This window comes from Camelus ferus, chromosome 11 (genome assembly GCF_009834535.1).
Source record: "Camelus ferus isolate YT-003-E chromosome 11, BCGSAC_Cfer_1.0, whole genome shotgun sequence".
Classification (NCBI taxonomy): domain Eukaryota; kingdom Metazoa; phylum Chordata; class Mammalia; order Artiodactyla; family Camelidae; genus Camelus; species Camelus ferus.
The window spans coordinates 8,798,023-8,820,221 of NC_045706.1; the positions used below are offsets into that span (position 1 = coordinate 8,798,023).

The 22,199-nt window shown below is 35.9% G+C and overlaps 1 protein-coding gene across 10 annotated transcripts in view; it reads right to left on the minus strand.

Moving 5' to 3' along the window:
- Positions 1–22,199, minus strand: part of PLEKHA1 (pleckstrin homology domain containing A1) — a 46,201-nt gene that overhangs the window by 11,510 nt on the left and 12,492 nt on the right. For 9 of the 10 annotated variants that reach the window (XM_032490734.1, XM_032490735.1, XM_032490731.1 and 6 more), the window contains 6 exons: positions 21,119–21,279; positions 17,790–17,846; positions 15,471–15,516; positions 9,214–9,311; positions 4,434–4,559; positions 513–656 (listed from right to left, as the gene is read on the minus strand). In XM_032490734.1, coding sequence (XP_032346625.1) covers positions 513–656; positions 4,434–4,559; positions 9,214–9,311; positions 15,471–15,516; positions 17,790–17,846; positions 21,119–21,259 — 612 coding nt within the window. In that variant the 5' untranslated portion in view covers positions 21,260–21,279. Of the gene's footprint in view, positions 1–512; positions 657–4,433; positions 4,560–9,213; positions 9,312–15,470; positions 15,517–17,789; positions 17,847–21,118; positions 21,280–22,199 lie in introns of those variants that run through there. The other variant, XM_032490738.1, reaches the window with a different exon arrangement.

Genomic DNA, 22,199 nt, shown 5'->3' on the forward strand with positions numbered 1-22,199 from the left:
TACTAAGGGCCAGGTGCTGTGATAACTGCCCTCTTACTTACATCTTTCAAAGAAAAACTCTGGATGGTAGGTTTTATAGTATGATTTTCCTTAAAAAGAAACGAAGAGCCTGAGAGGTTAAGTAAGTAGCCCGAGGTCTCAGCGCCTTCAACTGGGGTCAGCCAAGCACCGTGTCACGTAAGTGACCCTTCTACACCGCGTTCTCTGGCCCTCCCTTTCCTGCCATCTTCCTACTAGAGCTCCCTTTCTCTGACTTTCTGGAATAAACGTAAACTGTTAGGAAAGCTCATTTAAAACTGAAGGTTAGTGCTAATAAGCATTAGCTTACGCAGCTGCCGACAGACCAAGAAAATAACAGCGCTGAGTTCTGAACACAGAACAACCCTGTTCTATCTCCTGACTCCGGGTCAGCATGCTGGGCTTTCACAAAACCAAGTAAACCATCTGTATGTTGGGAGTCGCTAATACACACTCATTTTCCATTATTTCACGTACTTTGTTCAGCTACTCACCACTGCTCCTTGTTTTACACAATATCCAGCTTTGATAACTGCACTGTCTGAGGGTGGTTTAGGAGTAAAGTAAGGAAGATGGCTTTGTGACCGCTTCAAATTATTTCTGTCAATACTTTCACCACATTCATTTACTTCTTCTTTCTAAAATGAAGCAAAATAAAGAAATTATTTTCTTGCTTGTTTAGTTTCAAAGCATACTTGTAGTTCATGTCATTATCCTAGTAGAAAATCTTAAAATCTTTCTTAGGTCAGTTAGCAACACAGATTTTGAAGAGTTTTCTAATTAATTTGAGATACTTAATCATTAACTTTCAATACCACTGATTAAACCACAGATTTCTCTTTTACAGCAGAAGTCCTGCCATCAGCGCTTTTTGAGTGGGGTTGGATGGGAGGTTTTATTTTTTATTTTGAAATAATTTATAAAGATTCACAGAAAGTTGTTTAAAAAAAATGTACAGGAAGGCCCATGTACCCTTCAACTGGTCTCCCCCCACAGGAAAGCGACAGCACAGTATCAAAGCTGATACCGAAACCTTCCACCAACCTTATTCACGTTTCATCAGTTTTACACGCGTTCCTCTGTCTCTGTTTCTATACTGTTCTGTGCAATTTTATCACCAGATTTGTGTGACCACCACCACAACCAATGTGCAGAAGTGTTCATCACAAGACCCCTTTAGAGCCTGTACTCCCAGTTCCTCAGCAGTCACTGATTTGTTCTCCACCTTTATTATTCTGACATTTAGAGAATTTGATATAAATGGAACCATACAGTAAGTAGGTGACCTTTTGAGACTGGCTTTTTTTAATCAGCATCATTCTCTGAAGATTCATCCACGTTGGCCTTTGTATTTTCAGAGTGCTTATACTATTTTACATTCCCACCAGCAATATACGGGGGTGATTCAGTTTCTCCTCATCTTTGACAGCATTTGTATTATCACTTATTTTTAGTAGAGTCATTCTGATAGGTACACAGTGATATCTCATTGTGGCCTTAATCTGCATTCCTCTACTGGGTCATGATGGTGAATATCCTTTCTAGCGCTTACTTGCCATTGGCATATCTTTTATTTTTTTGGTAAAATTTCTGTTGGTGAGTTCTGCCTAATTTTTAATTGGGTTGTTTGATATTTTTACTGTTGAGTTTTGACAGTTCTTTATATATATATTCCAGATAGAAGGGCTTTGTTGGATATGTGGTTTGCAAATATTTTCTACCAGTGTGGGGCTTCTTTTCATCCACTTAACAGGATCTTTCAGGGAACATTTTTAATTTTGATAAGGTCCAAGTTATCAACTTTTTCCCTCTATAGATTGTGCTTTTGATGTCAAGTCCAAAACCTCTTTGCCTTGTCCTAGATACTAAACATTTTTCCTTTGCTCTTTTCTAAAAGTCTCCCAGTTTTATTTTTTTAACATTTAAGTCCAGTGCTTTAAAAAAAAAAAAAAAAGTATACTCAGGTTTTCATGTTCCCCAAAGCATGAGCTTCCTGTTTAGTTACAGCATACCACACATGTGATAATCTATTCTACAAATTAACCAAAGGCGTATTTTCAAGAACTCCTAAATTTCAAGAGAAAAACTAAGTAACTCGAGTCATATTTTAAGGAATTTTCAATCTGTTCTACATTTAGACAGATCAACAGGATTAATTACGTATTTAACTTTGTAAATTAGCACTTAACTCACTGCTAAACAGTTACTGAATAAATTAATCATGCAAATAAGATGTGTTTGTAATTTTCCTGATAATATAGCCTCTAAATGCTTTTATAATGGGTAAATACTACTTTAAATAAACTATATTACAAAGTGATAAAGCAATAAATTCTTTGGGATCTTTTTAATATGGCACCTGCCATCAACTCTTAGAACCTACTGAATTATCTATGTTAAAATTAAAACACTTAATCTTAATTCTATACAAAATTAAAACAGCCACAGATACAAACTATTACAATATCTTAATACAACTATAGGCAAATTATTACTTTTTAAAAAAAGTAAACACACATACACATATAAACAAAAATCCTAGTTTATTTTTTATTCAATTCTGGTGGAAAATGTAACTTTCCACTAGAGTAGGGAATTTTTGCTCATTAATACAAATATCCTCTGCCTAGCAAAATAAACCACTTAGTAACTAATTAACTAATAAGTTATTTAAGTCCAAAAAGGCACACAGGTAATGAAATGCCCAACACTGGCAATACCAATTAATGACCTTAAAATTCTTAGTTTCTCAACTGCTAGTAATTTGCATTACAAACTCATTCAACTCAATATCAACACAAAAAATATAAGTTCATACAAAAGTTTTAATTTCAACAAGAGTTTTAAAATAAGTTTATATTTTTCATAGTAGCCAAATAAGAATTAACTTAGCAGATCAGTACTTCGGGGATAGAAATGAGTCAAAATTCTAGTCCTCTGTCTAGCTCATCTAGGCCAGGCTGTAGAAAAACAAGTTCAAAAATTTACACATATTAACAAACACTCTGAATTGGCAATTTTCTTTCTAGGAGTTTGTCCTTTAAGAAATAATTATCTATGTCTCTAAAGTTTATGCTATAACAATGTTCATCAAAGCATTTGTAAGATAATAGAAAATGCATCTATAGGTCTCTGCCCACCCCTCCAAACCCGGTTCCTGGCACAGAGCTCCTAAAATCCTCGTAATTTCCTAAGTTGCCAGAGCACTAGGAGCTTCTTTTGTTCTAATATTTAGTGTCTGACACAGAGCTCCTAAATCCCTTGGAATTTCCTGGGTGATAGGACTGTCTTTTGTTCTAATGAGATGACTTGCTGGGCTCCTGGATAAGAGCTATTCACCAAAAAGACCAAGCCACAATTAAAAGCTTGGAATTTTCAGCCCCACTCCCTATTCTCCAGAAAGGGGAGAGGGCCTGGAAATGGAATTAAAGATCAATCACACCTACATGATGAAGACTCCATAAAAATCCCCAAAGTACAGGATTCAGAGCTTCTTGGTTGGTGAATTCGTGGAGGTGCTGGGAGAGTGGTGCGCCCAGAGAAAGCAAGGAAGCTCCACCCCCTTCCCACATACCTTGCCCTACACATTTCTTCCATCTGGGTGTTCATCTGTATCCTTTATCATATCCTTTTATAATAAGCAGATATACAGTAACTAAACTGTTTTTCTGAGTTCTATGAGATGCTTTAGCAAATTAACTGAACCCAAGGGGTCGTGGGGGTTTCACAGGAGCCTCCAATTTACAGCCCATCAGTCGGAAGCACCTGGACTTGCGACTGGCAATGGAAGGAGGTGGAGGGGCAGTCTTGTGGGACTGAGTCCTTAATCTGTGGGATCCAGGCAGACAGTGTCAGAACTGAGTTAAACGGTAGGACACCCAGCTGGTGTCACATAATTGCTTTTGTAGGAAAATCCCACTCACTTTATGGTAGAAGTGTTGTGAGTGTAACAGCAGTGAGAGAATAAAGGAGGAACACAGGAGGAAAGGTGGGTTTTTCCTACTTACACTGTTTGCAGAAGAAAAAGGAAAAAGAACTCTGTCTAACAACAGAGGGTTTGTAATTTGTGGTAAATTCATGGCAAAACTATTACACAGTCATTTAAAATGGTGTGAAATAACGTTTGAGATGCAAGTGAAAAACTGTTTATAAAGTATTCTCATTGCTGGGGCAAAAGTACACAGAAGAAAAGCTCAGAGAAAACATGAAAAGCGTTACATGTTGCTTATCTATGCTTTCCAAAATGTTTACAATAAAAGCATACTTTTGAAATAAGAAACAAATACAAAAGTTTTTTGTATTAATTAACTATTGTATTAATTCAGTAAAGATGTACTGTTTTAAGTTTTGATAACAAGACAAAAATCAACACACAGCAGTGAAACCATAACACCCTGGAAGAATTAACTTGTCACCTGAGTTGGGGTAATGATGGGCACGCCACCAACAATGTCAGTTCTGTAAGACACTTGCTTCTTCCCACATTCACCTTGGCGACTTGCGTTATCAGAATGAGGCTGTGAGTCTGACTGCTTTGGTACCTAAAATAATACGTCAACAAGCATTATATGAGACCCTTCTTCCTCACAATATTTCCAACTAATAATTTATATATAATTGGCACATACAAAAATTATTTCTAGTATGTGTATGTACCCCTGTAAGTTTCATACTAACCTTTCTTTTACAGTATTACTGTACTACAGCCATCATTTGGGTGCTTGCTTGGGCAGGTGCAATTTCCTGTGTTTTCCCGTTTAATCCTCTTATTAACCCTATGTGTAGGGGCGGCATCGCCACTGTAGCCTCAGAAAACAGGCTCAGAGGCATTAAGGAACACAGTTTTAGACCCTGGCTATGCTAAGCCCTAGTTAAGTTTGTGCAACTCTCTTCCTCACTCACCATTACCCCACATCCCCAGTTTATCAGAGCACTTGACGCTGTATTATAGCTCAGTGCTGTTACCTTTCCCTTTCCTCCATTTCTGCTCATGATTTTGCAACATCCGTGAGGACAAGGGATCCTGTCCCTTTAGACCCCTTTAGACGCTTCCCCTCAAGGTTTTCTCCCCAGGTCTTAGGCCAACCCTCCATGCTGTCATCCATATTTACACCACAATACCAGTCAGGGGCAGAAACAAGAGAGAGAGAGAAAAAAACGGGAAAGAGAAGAGAAATGAATGCTAGAGAGGAATGCCTCCTGAATTCTTCTAAGAGTTTTTTCTAAGAGGTTGCACATTTTGAAGTGCTTTTTAAAGACAATTATGATAATGGGCAGAATTTTATTTGACAAGATTCACAGAAACATGTAAGAGTAAAAGCACTACTACAAAAGACTGCACCTAGAAACAATTTGCTAAGGAAGCCCCCAGTGTTTTCTAATGAACAGCGCCATGTATTTCAATTATTTTGATAGAGAAAAAGTGGCCAAGTTATCCCATTAAGAGCAGAAAATAGCATTAAAATAATTTGAAAACAGAGAGAAAATTATCTAATACAGCTGAAATGTGCTGCTAAAGTTGACCCATATGGAAAGTGCCTATTCCCTCTTTCAAGAAGTTGAGAATTTAGTCATATATGAGAATTTCCTTAAAAAAAAAAAAGCTTTAATACATCCTAAAAATATACTGAAATTTATATTTGTTTTTCCATTTTTCTTCCAGAAATGACAGTATATTAAAAATCTCTGCCTATACTGTTAAACCCACTGCTTCTCATTTGTCCTTATAATAAAACAAAATGCTAAATATAGCATAATTCTAACCTTATAGTTTGATAATTTACTTAGAATTACATTTTACAATAAAAAATTATCTACATTGTAATCATCTTATTCCCTAAGAACCAGAAGAATACAAGCAAAATACCCTGGAATATAGTAACTCCCTTAAAAATTCTGAATGAAAATTTAGTCTAAATTCGGTCATTAAAAAAAACATATTTTTCAGGACCAAGAAAACCAATCAGGCAACTGTTTAGCTCACTAGGATAACGTCAAAGACATTGAACACGCTTGGTTTCATCGCCTGTCACCTCTTGCCCCCTCCCTAGCTTCCCTATCCTCTTTTATTATAACTGTCGTGTTTTTTTTTTTCCAGTGAGAGATCTGAATGTATTTTTAGCAGGCATTTGCACATGATCCTAACTGCAGGAAATTCCAACAGTAGAAAAAGAAAAGGTAAAAATGTCTAGAGAAGAAATGAACAAAATGGAGGGCTTGAAGACTGAAAGCTAAAAAAGATCAAACACAAACCCCTGGGTATTATGGTCTCTCTGAGGGCTACCCATGACCTGCAGGTTGAAAAACACATTATAAGGCTTTAAACTTTGGGGCACAAATACCAGCGCATATACCATTTTGTTAGGTTGAAAGTCCTCTAGCTTATTCTACTCGCTCCCACTTGCCAATTAAAATAAAAAAGTGTGGAATTTTGGCCACAATTTCAAAACTCTAATTTTTAGATTAAACTTTAATAGATTTTTAAATTAAAATCTATAGTGGGAAAAGACACTATTTTTAAAAGTAGGTTTCTCCTTAGGAATATACCATATACATCTTGGGTAATCTTTAATAATCAATAGGGGACCAGATCCCACCATATTTATAGTTATTAATATAAATGAATAATTAGTTGAAAGCTCACTTTAAAATTTCATTTTATGAACTCTAGTCATCAATACTCCCTTCAGGGTTGGTTCCTCTACTGTTGCTTTTTTTTTAATAAGGGGAAATTTTTTTAATGGCAGCCACCAACACACATTCACATACACTTCATGAAAGTAAGTAAGGAAAACCATGGACTGTGGTGTTGGATGATGGTCTATTAAGATGGCAAGGTACAATAATTAATAAGTAGTTAAATAATCACCATTTCCTTACGCACTACCCTCTAATCACCTCTGTTATGAAACCATATACTTCCAAAACCTAATTTTAGATTTTCAAAAATTTTAAGTTTATACATAACATTGTATTCTGCAGACAACAAAATCACATAGTTCACCAAAATGTCATTTGGAGTGATTCCCTAGAAAGATGAACTGCACACATATTAAAATGTAAACTTCAAATTTTCAAAGAAATCTACATGTAACTCACCAGCAATTTCCATAGGCAAGTATGACAAATTAAGGATTCCACACCCTAATACACTTAAATGAGTAAATCCCATACGAAATTAAAACTAGTTAAGATTTTTTAAAGAATACAATTAAATAAAACATACCCTATTAAAGCATGGGAAACCCTTTCATTTCTATCCTATGAGTGAATGTGTATCTATATAAAGCTGATTTTTCAGTAAGTGCTATCTATTCTATATTCACTTCAACATAGTAATAATCACTTTGTTAACAAGCTAAGGATTTCTATATCTTATACGTATTTATGTTTTCTAAATGTGAACTATAAAAACATGAATACCAGTAGATTTATCTTAAACACTTGAAAATTTCAACATGTAAAAGTTGTAAGACCACAAAAGCTACTTAAAAGTCTGCATACTTTGAAACATCACCCAATCCCTGATCAGTTTCTCTTGTATTTGAATAAGTTTAAAGTGTCATCTGTATAAGATGGTTTCATATCTTTAATTCAAGAGCCCCCAAAATGATAAAAAGCCAGAGACCATTCACTACTTTTTCTCTTAAGAAACCAGTGCTGCTTATTATTACAAATTATTATAAAAATGAATTATGTAAAGTTACTACATACTTTCTAAAGAAATTTTCCAAATAGAGAATATTTATTGAGTTAAAAACAATCAGTTAAAACTCTTTAAGAATTCATACTTCTGAATAAGTTCAAAAAATTCCTTTCCTGAAACTGCACAAACCTAAAATAACTTCTGCTTCATGTACAGATCAGATGCAGTGCGTGGGTGTTTTCTGTCATGTGGTAACAAGCTGTTCTGGTGCAAGATAAAAAAATCGACTTAACTCTGAGAACAGCTTTAGTTATATTAACTCTTTATTGTGTTATGATATAAATATGGAATCATTCATTTTAAATGGAAACAAACATATGCTGTCTTTCAGGGCATATGTTTTGAAAGAATAAGTCGTTTATGGTCAGTAAATAATCTCATTTTAGCAAAACACACTTCAATTTACACAAATCTTACACAGGATCTCCTTCCTGACCTTTTCTGGGCGGGCCTACTCTGTTTCTCTACCAGTGTTGAGAAGAAAGGGAAGGAGAGGCTTCATCAGGGCATGGGATCTGTCTACTCGCTTATGGTCAGCAGGAGTAAACTCTCCCAGAGAAGTCTGTTTTCTGCTTTAGGGTCAAAGAGTAAGGATGGAGGCTCTTCTGTTCAGGAAGCAGTGAGGCACTGTGCCTCAGAGTTAGGATCCAGAGTCAAGCCGACTGGGTGTGGCTCACAGCTCCACAATTACCACCTACGAAACCTGTAAAAGTTACTCAACAATTCTAAGCCTCCCTTTTCCAGATAATTTAGGTAAAACCTTCAGTGCAAGGCCTGGCACACTGTAAATAATCAGGGCGTATTAAAATTCGTCAGAAGACCAAGAAGAGAAGCCCGGGCTGGAAGGGGAAGCTGCAGCACAGAAAAGGAGTGCGGGCACAGCAGGCCTGGGAACTGGAGGGCAAACAGCTGCAGCAAGGAGTTTCGAGCCTGAGACAAAGGTCCAAGGACCACGTAGGCAGGACTCTGGCTGCCACAGCTCTTCAGATCAGTCCCTATCAGTCCCTTCTGAGCCCTGCCCAGCCTCGTCCTGCTCCTAGCTTCAACTCCCACCACATCTAACACCAGTCCCAGCCCCAGCTCAGAGGACAGACGGAGGCCTCCTCCTATTCCCTGGGTGGGTGGCTTCAGGCCTCTTAATCTACTCTTAGGGTCAGGTAGGGGAGAGGACACAACCTCGAGGCAGAACTCTACAAGCATTTTCCCCTAGAAACACCACTGTAAAGTGGTTAAAATCTGCAGTAACATGTATCCTTATTAAGTACACAAGGGGTTAAAAAGGCATCTATCTATGGGCTGATTTTAAGGGCCAATAGTTACCGTGTACAAGAAAATATATTCCCATTATAAACATCGGTTTTTTAAACAAACTTTGAGTAAGTCTGGGACAAACTGTTGGTAAGCTGAAGACATTCAGTAGGTATATTTTCAAAATGTAAAAATCACTTTCAGACATTAAAATTTTTTTCACAAAAAATACAAATACTTACTGTAATTTTTATAGCTTTGTTCAACACATTTACCCATTCTACTAGGTCCTGCTGATCATTGGCTTGTAGGAAATATTTCCTCATCCCTGCATTCATAACTGTTGAGAGAAAAAAATAAACTACAACACATGAAATTTTGCACTTATTATCTCTAAGTTTATGTCTGCAGCAGCTGAAAAATCTTGCTGGTTTCAGTACAGTGACTCTTCAGCCTGACAAAATGTCAAACCACACATAAAACTGCTTTTATCACTCAGTAACATAGGTAAAACTCTTACATTTAATGGCCACAGTTTTCATTAAATGTGGAAATACAACAATATATTTAGCCAATCCTCTAATGAAGAAAATTTAGGCTATTTCTAAATTTTGAAATTGTATAAAATATCCCAGTGAAACAGCACGTAAATATACTTCTCCATACTTGGGCTAGCATTTCTATAGGATAAATTTCTTAACATAGGCTTGTTGGGTCAAAGAAAATTCACATTTAAAATTTTTTATAGTATAGGGAACTATGTTCAATATCTTGTAATAACCTTTAATGAAAAAAAATATGAAAACGAATATATGTATGTATATGCATGACTGGGACATTGTGCTATACACCAGAAACTGACACATTGTAATTGACTGTACTTCAATATAAAATAAATAAATAAATATATAAAAATTTTATAGATATTAGCAAACTGTCTTCACTAAAGGCTGTTCACATTCCTACCAACAGTACATGCAAAGGCCTGTTTTGTGTAATATTCCTCACCCCTAATATCGTTTTCAGCCCCAAGGCTCTGTAGCAATGGGGCTGCAAGTCTGCAAACAATATTTTCTAGGCTTCCTTGGCAGCTTGGGCCATGTTCTGCCAATGGGAGGTACTGCTGGGAGACTGGAAGGTGGGAGGAAGGTGAGGAGAAGGACTCTCCTGCAGATTCCTGCTTTTGCTGATCTCCCTCCAGCAGCAGCAACACACAACCAGCTACTGCTTCAGGCTCTTCTGCTACTCCCTACACCAGCCATGCAGTCCACTCACAAGTCCCCTCGGACGCCAGTCACTAGCTCCATGGTGGCCCCTCCTCAAAGTCCTAGGTTCTGGTAACACCATCCCTCTTCCCTTTCCTCTCTCCAGCTGAGAGGGTGATAGCTGCTTCATACAGTTTCTAATTTCTAGGTTATTCCAGCATTCCCTTTGTGCTCCTTCAGCCTTTCATCTGCTGGGAAACCAATTCCCTGTAACAAATCCCCTGGGTTAGAAATGCCCAGGGTGGTGTGCTTTCCTGACCCGATCCTGACGGATACAGCATGACACTCTGCCAACCTAACTGGTGAAAAACTATACATTGTTTAAATTTGAATTTCTTTGATTACAGAGACAAATTAGTTTTATATGTTTATTGGCCATCTGTGTTTTTTTTTTCCAGCTACCTGCATTTGTTTTATGAGTTCTGTTTATCTTCTGTACCCATATTTCTCCTGAGTTGTTCATTTATTTTTTTATTGATATGTAAGAGATTTTATATTAATCCTTTCTGTTTTATTTCAAGCACTTTTCCCAGTTTGTCATTTGTCTTTTCACTCTGTTCATTGTATCTTTGATCAAACAGAAATATTCTATCAGTCTTTTTCTCTTCCTTTAATGACTCTAGATTTCAAGTTATATTTAGAAAGATGAAACTCAAGATTACAAAAAAACCACTTAATTTTCCAACCACATGTGTTTTCTCTATATTTATTATCTTAATACATTTGGAACTTTTTATGCAATTTAGTTTGTATAATACCCCTTTACTACCTACTTCTATAAAGCAAAGCATACCTACGTATACAGCTGTCAACAAATTACTACAGTCAACCTTTAAATTAAAGCTTATTAATTATATTTTAGATAAATTCATTTTTAAAAACAAATATTATTTGAGGAGCTAAGGCATCTGAATAGCTACAGTGCTGCAATTTTTTTTTAAATATACAAATAGCTTCCAGAAGCCTCCATCAAAATTTTAAATAATATACTAACACTCAGTTGAATGTGACTATAGGAATGAGGAAATGAAAATCAAAGAAAAAAAGGGTATTTCTCAAATGCACAAGATTTTGAAACTGACACAAAGACACTAAACCAGAGCTTCCTTGAATTGATACGAGTCTCATCTTGTGAAATGACATAAATCAATTAGTCTGGACCTAAAGAAATTTAACACACTATAAAGCCATTCTTTTATACCTTAGTAGAGACTGGAGAAATTGTAAAAGCCATGAATATAAATTAAGATAAATTAGTAACTCAGAAGGCTATTATATATGTCAATATACAGCTTTTGTTTCTAATTTCTAGCAATCAGTAAAGCATCTTTTCATAATCTTTTTCCAGATTAGGCAGAAGCTGAGCTCTCCTCAAAATGGCTTTTTCTCTTCAATGTTGTTTCAAGCATCTGCCAAGAATATCTAAGAGTTTAAAAATTTAAGCACTTGGTAATACATTACACCTGCTTAATACATACAGTTCTGAATAAATAATATTTATATAAGGATCTCTTTTAAGGTAAATAAAAGAGGCAAATATACCTCTAAAAAGACTCTTAGCACACTTTGTGGTCTGAATAAAAACTCAAGTGCTTTTAAGTTTTACTTCATGGTAGGAAGAGGTATAGTGATATGATGGGCGGGGGGCGGATCAGAGCCTGGAGTCAGCCAGACCTGACAAGCTCATGCACCTACTAGCAGTATCATCTTGTAAAATGCATTTAACCTCTGAGCCCCATTTTCCTCATCTATAAAATGGAATGCTATCCGTCCCTTCCTTTAGGGGTGGAGGTGATGTATGTGAAGAAACTGATGCAGTGCTTGAACAGAAGAGATATCCTTGTTAACCACCTTTAATCAACACCATCATCTGGAGATTTCCAAGTAAGGAAGCATTGTGGAAAATGGAAAGCAAATTACTACAAATTAATATTAGCAATGTTGGGGGTAGGGTGGACAGGGACAGGAAGAGAAAGAACTTTAAATAACAACAACAACAACAACAATAACAAAACTACATGAAACCTGTAAGTCTCTGTGCTTTTAAAGCAATGATTCCACTGTGTATGATAAATGTATAGCAGAGGCTTGAGTGCTCACTACCTTTTCACTTGAGTACTTCTTTATTTCATTTCAAATCTTTATCATCAAAGTGAATACATCAAATGGATAAAATGTGAAGCATAAACATTAGCTTGACTCCAAACAAAAATCATTTCACAACCTAGGATCAACTGCTTATGGTTCAAACATGATTATGGATCAAATGGTTATGAGTCATTTTTATCGTATTTCTTTGCCAATTTTCTCCCGTTTTCTCTATTCCCTCTTCTTTCCCTATCCTTTCCTTCCCTATTAGATGGTGACTTTCTTAATGGAAGCTTTACTTTTATTTCCCTCCTATTATCTTTGTTCTATTTTTAGCTTTCTTTGACTTTTTCATCTGACTTTTGCCTTGTCTCCTGTTCCCTTTCCTAGTTGACAGTCCTCTCTCATCAAATGTCATGTAATCCTGGGCTGTCCATTCATACTCAAAACAAGGTACTAAAACACTGATTGGAAACTCTCCTAAATACACACAGGGTTTCTGACTGGTGGACTTTACTGCATGGCAAGCTCCCCTGGTAGAAACATCCAGATGTCAGTGCCTACAGCTCTCTTCTCTGGGGGGTTCAGATTCTTGTCCCACACCCACCTGGCTGCCTGACGCTCTGGGGCTAGACAGAGGAAAGGGCTGCACCCAGCGTGCAGACTTTCATTTAATCCTCCTGTTTCCCATTTCATGCCTCATCTCCCCCCTTCTCTGGGACTAGTGTCTCCAGGCACATAGCCTCACAGATTCTATTTCTGGAGATACTTACACATGCCATTCCTTGCTGGGATGGGGGAAGGGTGGCTGCCTGCCTGGGCCAGATGGAGGCAGGAACCAGAGACAGTTTCTTATACAGACATTCTAATGAACCCCTGTTTTCAGTCCCTCCCCTCTGTTGCTTCCCTAGACAGGATTCAGCACCTAGTCTATTGGTGTGGGGGCAGGACACTGAAATGACTCTGCTAGGTCATTTACTCATCTTCCATCCACTCTTCATCTTTATACACTATAGATTACAGGTGTCTGCTAGCTTCAGCAAAGATGGTTTGAATGTTTCTTGTTCTCAAGGTTTGGAGGCAATATAAGAGGAAAGTGAGGATGAGAAGTCTTTATGTTGCCATTTTGAATGGAATTTTAATTCCATTTTAGAGACCAGTGCCTCTCTCTGAAGGCGAACATTACAGAATCTTTACTCCCTCTGGTAGTGGAAGACTAACACTACTGGCAGACCAATAAAAAAACTAACCTTAATCTTTGATTTCAACTAAACACTCATTCTAAATACTCCAATAACTGAATGTCAAATCCCTTACTGTATATTACTAGCCCTTCAAACTGTACGAGATTTTACATTAGAGATGTGTCAAGAGTATGTACACAACACACTCTAAAACACAAGCTTCTGTCACTTGACTTGCCCTCAGTAGCCTTTCACTCACAAGGTTCTGAGATATTTTCCTATTTAGCAACCAAAAGTTATAAATTTGTAATGACTTTTTATTAGTTTTTTAGTGGTGATAAAGACATTACAGAGGATTCTCTGAACAGCTATATTACATCCTGCTCATATATTTTCTTACTGGACATATATGATTGCCATCAGATGCTATCCCTAACAGACTGCCTACAGAAGAAACCTACTCTTTTCAAGCAAAACAAAACAAAGAAACTTAACATCAATTCTCCTCCAAGAAGCATCTTTTCTACTTTAACGTAAAAGAGTCCCTTTTGGTGTCAGCTGGAAACTCCTAACTTTTGTCCCTTTCATCACTAATGTCCACTAACTTACTCTCTGAAAGTGTATCAATTCTCCCAGCTTCAATGATCACCCACTATTTTAACAGATTCTAACTTTCTCCATCCTTGATCTTTAAGCACCAACCAGTCCTCAACTACTGTCACCAGAATATTTCCATTTGGATGTTTCCTCCACTCCATTTCAAACTCCTTACCAAACATTTTATCCTGTCTAATCAGCTCTCTTTGATTCCTCATTTTTCTTGAGCAAACCTACCTGACACCTCTCTCTTCCCTCCGACTCCCACATATCCAGTCACTGAGTCCTTATTCTTTACCTTCCAATATTCTTTATCCCTCCTATTTCCCCCAACGCCATCACCTTAATTCAGGCTCTTACATTAAGAACAGTAGTTTAAAAGTCACTTAACTAATTTATCTGCATCAAACTCTCCTATCCATACAAAAAAAAAAAAAAAAAGTCAAAAACAAACAACAAAACCTTCCTTCACCTTATACCTACTTTCTAGATGCTAATTTACTGCCTCTTTAAAAAAAAAATCGACTTGTCAACATATTACACCCTGACTCCTGCCTTCCTTCTTACTTTCTAGTCTCTCACCAATCCCTCCAGCTTTGCTGAGTGTTCAGTTCCCCACACACACCACGTTCGTCTCCATGCACGCCTCTATCCGTGTGGGCCTCCCATCTTTTCTCCCCAGGGATAAAGGAGGATCAGGTTAGACTCATTAAGTGTAGCTCCCCTGATGCCCAACATCCTTGATAAGAATTTGAAGCTCTTCCTTTGTGATTCTTTACTAGATTGTACACCCCTTTATCTACAACTGTGATAAATGCAATGATAATTACCTGGTTTGTATCTGCCCGTGAGGTAACCAGCCTGTGAGATTCTTAAGGGCAACAACTGCCTCTTATTATTCACATAGCCCCCATGCCAAGCATACTGCACATATACTAGTCATTCACTAAAAGTTAATCAAATACCCTCAACTACCCCTGCCCACAAACTGTAAATGTCTCATTACCCACATGCTGCAAACTAAGTCCTTTCCACTATTAAAGTATTTAATATCAAATAATGTCAGGTAGAAAGTTTAAAATTAATGTTGCTGGATGGGATCACTATAAATGCATAGATAATGACTACCCGTGGGCAGAGAGGGAAGAGACTGACTGGGACAGGACACAGGAAAGAGGATCCAGGGGTGGAGGGGCAGTTTTATTTCTTCACCTAGATGGTAGTTTCAAGGGAATTTGCCTTAGAATAATTCATTAAACCAAAGGATTGTGTTGTGTGGTTTTCGGTGACTATTTTCTCTTACAATATGGTGTAATTATATTTGTCTAACTTAAAATAACTAACATATAAAATATGGCTACTCACCAAAACAGAACTCAGCCTTTGGCCTTAGCTTAGTTGCATCGCTAACCTAACAAGAAAGAGAGATGAATCACTCACTTCTTCATACGCTACTGTAACCAACCTTAAATACTATGTGAATTTCCACATGTACGATTTCCCAGTAATCTTACACATTTAGCACATGGATCTAAAATTAAACTTTAAAAGTAACTGGAAAAGAACTATAAATTAAATTTAGGACATGTGTTCCAATTGTAAGATGCTTAAAACAAATGATACTTCCATGTTCTCTCTGAACAAAATTTTTTTTTTCCAAAGGAAATGTGAAGAAATTGAAAATAAACCATTAAGTTTTATGGTACACATATAAATGTTTTTGGTTTAATATAATTTTCAAAATGCCCTCAATGAATAATACTCCACAGAAACTGAATTCGTCTCAAACTGCGTACTTCTAAAGTAGCTGTGAACTGTAAGAGGAAATGGTGGTGGGTAAGGGGGAGATGGCATATTTAATAGAGTCCAAAAGTAGGCATTAATTTGTAATGAGGAACTCAAAACGGCACTGGATCCCCACTTGTACATTCAAATCCCCCAGGATGATGGGCCCCCCCCCCTTACTAATGCAGCACATAGCTCCATTTAGAAGGTGAAGCAGCTAGCTGCACCTGGCTGCTGCCAGCCCTTTCAATAAAGTGACTCTCTTGTAAGCCCACTCATGACTAGTGCCATGCTGCTGCCCAGGGTCAGAAATGAGAATTCCTTCTGAAGGTACAAAACAGATGCTACAATTCTAGTCTAGGATTCCTGGCTGATCCCAATTACAAATTGAGAGTTCCAAGTCACAATGAAATTTGTTCCAGGAATAAATTCTGGGGAAAAAGTGGCATATCTAAAGTAGAATACAAGTTGTATAATTCAAACTTCAGTAAACTGTGAGACAGAGATAAAACTTAACAGAACTACACAGACAAGAACATATCTTTAAAAGGAAGCAGTGGAGGAGGGGAAGAGCTGGCCAGTCTGCTTGCTTTACTGAGTTAATTCCTTAATTTTTAAAAACACTTCTCATTTTTAAAAAGACTGGGCAACAAGCAATTGAAAAGATACAGACACATGGACAATTTCTACCTCAACTGCCTATTCTAATAAAATAGGCCTTTCACTATCACTTCATTAAGAATCAAAACTCCTTGGCAGCATATTTACATTATAGTTACATGTAAACATATACTGCAGGCAATCATGTGAGGGGAAGGAGATCTGAAATTTATTCTATAATGGAATTCCATGCTTCCTAATAATAATCTTTGTAGAATTGAAGCTGCAAGCTACCCTGAAGTATTACTAAGTGTCTTATATTTACAGGAACACTTGAAGTATATTTAAACAGTATTTGTTTTTTTGCAAATTTACATAATATGGCCTTAACATAAAATGGTTCTCTTTAAATATGTAATAATTCTAATTGTCCAAGGACAAAAATTTTTTTTTCGGTCAATGAGAGAATGAATAGCTCCATTGTGATAGTGATAACAAAGCTTTTTATTTATCAAAATATCTGTCATTTAAACAGAGGCACACTTGTAAATTGGTCTTCTGTTGAAGCTAACAAACCCCAATACATGCAGTAATAGTATGCATATTACTCAGTCATACAGTGTGGCTCCTTTTCATATCTCATCTCAAGTCATCATCAAGCTTATTCTTACTTTGCGTAAAACACAAAAGACCCATAAAGCTAGTTCCTCAGCATCTCTGTCTCAGTTCCCAAAACACCAATAAAAGAAAGTAAGGGGGAAAAATACTTTATACCAAATCTAAATTTTTGAAGACAAAAGAAAAATAGTGTTGCAAAATTCTGGAAAAATAAACAAGCAAGAAAACAAATTAGTAGAGACAAAGTGAAATGAGGGAAAAATCATTCTTTCATCGTGAAGATGGTTCATAGTTTCCTCAAAGTAAAACAGAAACAAAAAGTCAAAAGGTAATGAGATAAAAAAAATTACAGTTTAAATAAATAAACACAGACTTAGAAAAATCTTCTCCAGACTTCCCAAAGACAGAACCTAATTGTTAAGGGATTTCTCCCCTTCTGATGTTCATATATCTGATAATAAAAGTTTGCAATTTGCTGCATCCTGTAAGTTAACTCCATATTCTTCCTAATTTTGTCAAAAAACTTCCTAAACATAATAATCAGGTACTGTGTTCAGCAAGATATGAATCAAACATCATCATTAAATGACAAAGAGAGGAAATCGGTCTTTTTCATTCACAATCTCATTCTATGGGATTTTAACTCATGCTTGAATGTAAGACAATATTAGAAAGACTTACCTTTGAAATGTAGGTAAGTTTAATGGCTCCAACACGTGATGATCCAGAAGGTAGGTTCTGTAAACAAATTATTAATATCTAATTATTATTCAACATTACTAATTTATTTCATATAATAATGTTCTACATACACCAAAAAAGTTAAGAAATTAGATCGTTTAATGTCACATTTTACATTTTTTACACAGAATTTTACAAATTAACTTTTCAGTTCAAGTATTTACTAGGTCTGAAATCAAGTTGACAACACGGATTAAAAAATGGAACTCTATGCTGTTCCACCACAATGCATTCTATAACTAAAAGGCTATTTTGTTATCACTGTAGCTAAACTTTTCGTTTTCATGAGCTTAACAAACCATCAACAAGATCTGGTTTTGTTCCAGAAAACAACGAGAAAAACTATTTAGAGACATAAAACAAACGGAGCTGTAAGAAATTTCAAGAGTATACGTAATACTTTGTTCTATTAAAATTTTTAATCAAAAATCTCTCTTTAAAAAGATTAGATTTTCTCTCATTTAAATTATGAGTATTTATTATGCCATTACTAATCTACATTGACACCATTTTTCAAAAAAATTGATACTTTTTAAACCATATGCAGGGAATGTATATATTGCCACTTTCATAAAAAATATTTTTATTCTTCCCTTAACAAATTTCGGATGTGGTTTGAATCACAAAAGAGCAAAGGGTAAAGAATTAAGAAGAGACTCATTCTGGCTGAGGCTATCAGGAAAGACTGCAGAGTAACGAACAGCATTTAAGCTGGACTCAAAGAAAAATTCCGAAACACAAAGAGCAGAAGAAGAGAGTATTCCAGGCAGAGAAAACACATGAGCTACAGCCAGCAGATGAGGACGCCAGAAGCTCTGTACTGAGATGGGAAGGCTGCTGTGCTGGGTTATCATACAGGCTCACATAGGGTTGAAGTGGGAAATGGTGGCTTAGGAACTTGAACTAAGAACCTAATCACAGAGGACCTAAATAAGAAACAAAGTAGCCAGGAATTTATACTGTAAAGAATGTGAATCCATTAAAGAAGGCTTGTGAGCAGTTTTGTGATCAAAATTGTGCTTTAATTACTATATCTTACAATATAATAAACTAAATGGATTATAAAGCGGGAAGATGGAGGTAGAAAAACCAGATAAAATAGTCTGGAAAAAAGTAATAAATATAAATGTAAAGACTGATAGAAGATTTCAAAAGTAAAAGTAAAACAATCCTGATTTTGGAAGTTTCCTCCATTGTAGATTAAGGATCAACTTTTTAACTTGCTTTATAATAATGTACATTAAAAAAAAATCTATGGGTGTATTTTCATGAATGATTAAGGTATCTTGCTCAAATCTCTATAAGCTTAGTGAAAATAGTTAATTACATGGAAGCCTAGACATTTAAAATACTTAAGATTCCCAAACATGAACTAATTATTGTTGATATGGACAGGTCTTTTCAAAACTATCACATCTATGTAAAGTAAACCGCTTTATGTTCTGCTTTAAACTATGTACAAGTTTCTATATATAAATCATCAATATGTATACAAAATCAAATTATAGTTTTTTAATGTCTAATTTTAAATGGTTGTGTTCTTACACAAAATGTTCTATGCTTTTTTTTTTTTTAATTTTGGACAAAGGAAATGAAATGTTAAAATACCTTCAACATCTCCCAACCACTACCAAAGTGACTTTTTTTCAAGCATTGCTACCCTTCCACTCAAAACAATTATTTTTAAGTCCTCCATAAGTCTATTATTTTAACCAGCTGAGTATAGCTCTAATCTCTTATGTGAGGAAGAGAAACAAGCAACTATGTCATGACTGCATGCCATAAGGGGTCCTAGATTAAACAGTGGCACAGTACAAGGAAATATAAGTAGCTGGGAGATAAAAGATATTCAAAATAACTAGAGTCTATGAACTGGTATGATTGCTGCCAAGTTCAACCACAAAAAAAGTGGGTTTCAAAATTTGTTACTTGACAGTGAGTAAGGAATAATAAACTAATATGACATTTAAGATAAAAAGGGAAATAAACCATTTGTTATAAGTTCCTTTATTCATTCTGCCAGAATAATTTTCCAAGTTTCTTCAAATTCACTTCCTAATAAAGAGACTTAATTATTTAATTCTCCACCATTACTCACACCATTAACACAACACAGAAAGTCCCAAATTGATCCCTCGTAATATACTAGAATGGATTCTTAAACCAACGGTTAGTAATGAAGAAAGCAGTGATCAGACAAAGAATGGCTCCCAAGGACAAATGAGTCAAACTAATTTTCTTTTATTATCAGGGTTATTATGACCAGTTAAACAGTGCTGTTACAGCAGTAGGATCAATGGGTAAAAGATACAAGGAACTAGTTTTTGGCTCACGGAACAAATAATAATTAAAGCTGTCTCAAATATAATAAATACTTTTTAGTTATGTGTAGTTCAATCAACAGTTAAAGTGAAGATCAGGGGTACATGGGTTTCTTGCATTAAGGAGAGGCTGAATTAATACTAAGGTCCCCTGCAACTTGAATTCTATATAAATAAATATAAATGCATGAACACATATGTATTTTGTCTAATTTAAAGTCACCATAGGCAAAGAATACTAAACTAGTTGTTAGGGGATCTAGTTCCTGCTCTCTGAAACAGAATGGATCCTCCTACCAGGCCCTGCTCTTCCTTAACTCTTCGTACCTCACCTGCACAAGGAGTCCACTAGACCAGATCAACTTAAAAGTCTGCTAGGGACTCATTCTTGCAACATATTTCTTAATTTGAATAAAAAGGTAGAGAAAATCTAAAACTACTCAACAGGTGATCTCTAATTCAAGCTCTCTCACAGATCTTTAAACTGGGATTCTAACTTTTAATTTATGGTATTTACCTCCAATAATTTGCTAGGCAACAATAAAATCAAATTCACAAATGGCTGACACTCAAATATGACACTACAAGATGAAAGGACTCACACATGCAAGAATGTCAAAAAATAGCAGTCTCTATCCTAGGGACCGTATCTTAAATCTAAATGATTTAAAAATTTTTTTACCAGAGATGGAATGGGCTCTCCCAAGGAAGGAAAATGTAAACACATGCGTTAAGTTTTTATCAAATAAACTTAGTTTCATCTTCTGAAATTCAAGTAAGACAGCAGGTGTTGGGGGTACAGGGCAAGGAGAGAACAGCCAGCAGAAATAAATCTAAACGTATGTTGGTTAGGAAGACAAATCCTGCCACCTACATAGTATACCAAATACTTTAATAATGAAAATTCTTGTATGCTTTTGAAGAGGTAACCGTATGGATTTTACAAACCTGCGGATTATCCATGTACCATACAAAACTATCTTCTCTGGTATCCAGTATGAAGTACCTCCGAAGAAATTTCCCACTGTTTTCATTTTCTTCAATGTCTAGAAAACCACAAATGCGATTCTGACGATCCACATAAGGCATTTCTGAGCTTGCACATTACACTGTAAAATAAAAACATTAACAGTAAGTACTTCTCAGTGGACTTCAAGCATAAAACAGGCTATGGTAAGGTTTATTCAACAAAGAGCTTGCTTTCCAACATTAGGTGAGGGCTGGTTAATGTGAACACAAAAGCATGGGCAAAAATCACTTGAAATTAAGCTTATTGTGAGTGATTATTAAATGCAACTGTACACATTGATGGGGACAAAGGAGAACTATTCATCTTAGTTGAATAATTTACTTACTTTTTTCCATATGATCCCCATTTCACAGTTAAGATATTTAACACTGAGAAGATTAGAGAACTAGTAGGTAATGAATCAAAACATGAACACAAACAAGCTTATACTGTGCAGCACAGTGAGCTGTATTCAATATCCTGTAGTAACTTATAGTTTAAAAGAATATGAAAACAAATGTATGTATGTTTCTATTAAAAAAAACATGAACGCAGATTCTTGAACTCTAGAACTTCTATCTTAACCTTTACATCATCCTGTCTCTCTAAAATCCTTTTAATTATTAAAACCAAAATGAATCAAAATAAAGCTAACATCATGAAGAGAGATAAGCAGGTATTATGTGCCTCCTAATGGAAGACACAAGCATCACCAATGAAGTGCATATAACAACAAGATGTTCTGATCAAGTCTCCAAATTTCCCTATATTCAATTTCCAATTTACAGGAAACAAAGAACACAGAGGAACATATAAACTGCATTGTAGGTATTCAACCAGCAAAAGCGGACTATGGGAAATGCCAGGACAAACAGCCATTTCCTCAGCAAATAAATTACTATAGGGAAAGAGAGAGAGAAGTTACAGATTAAAAGAGACTTGAGAGGCACATATTCTGATTCTAAAGGACTGAAATTTCTGTTGTACTGATTAAACTTAAAACCCATGATTTGGGTAAAA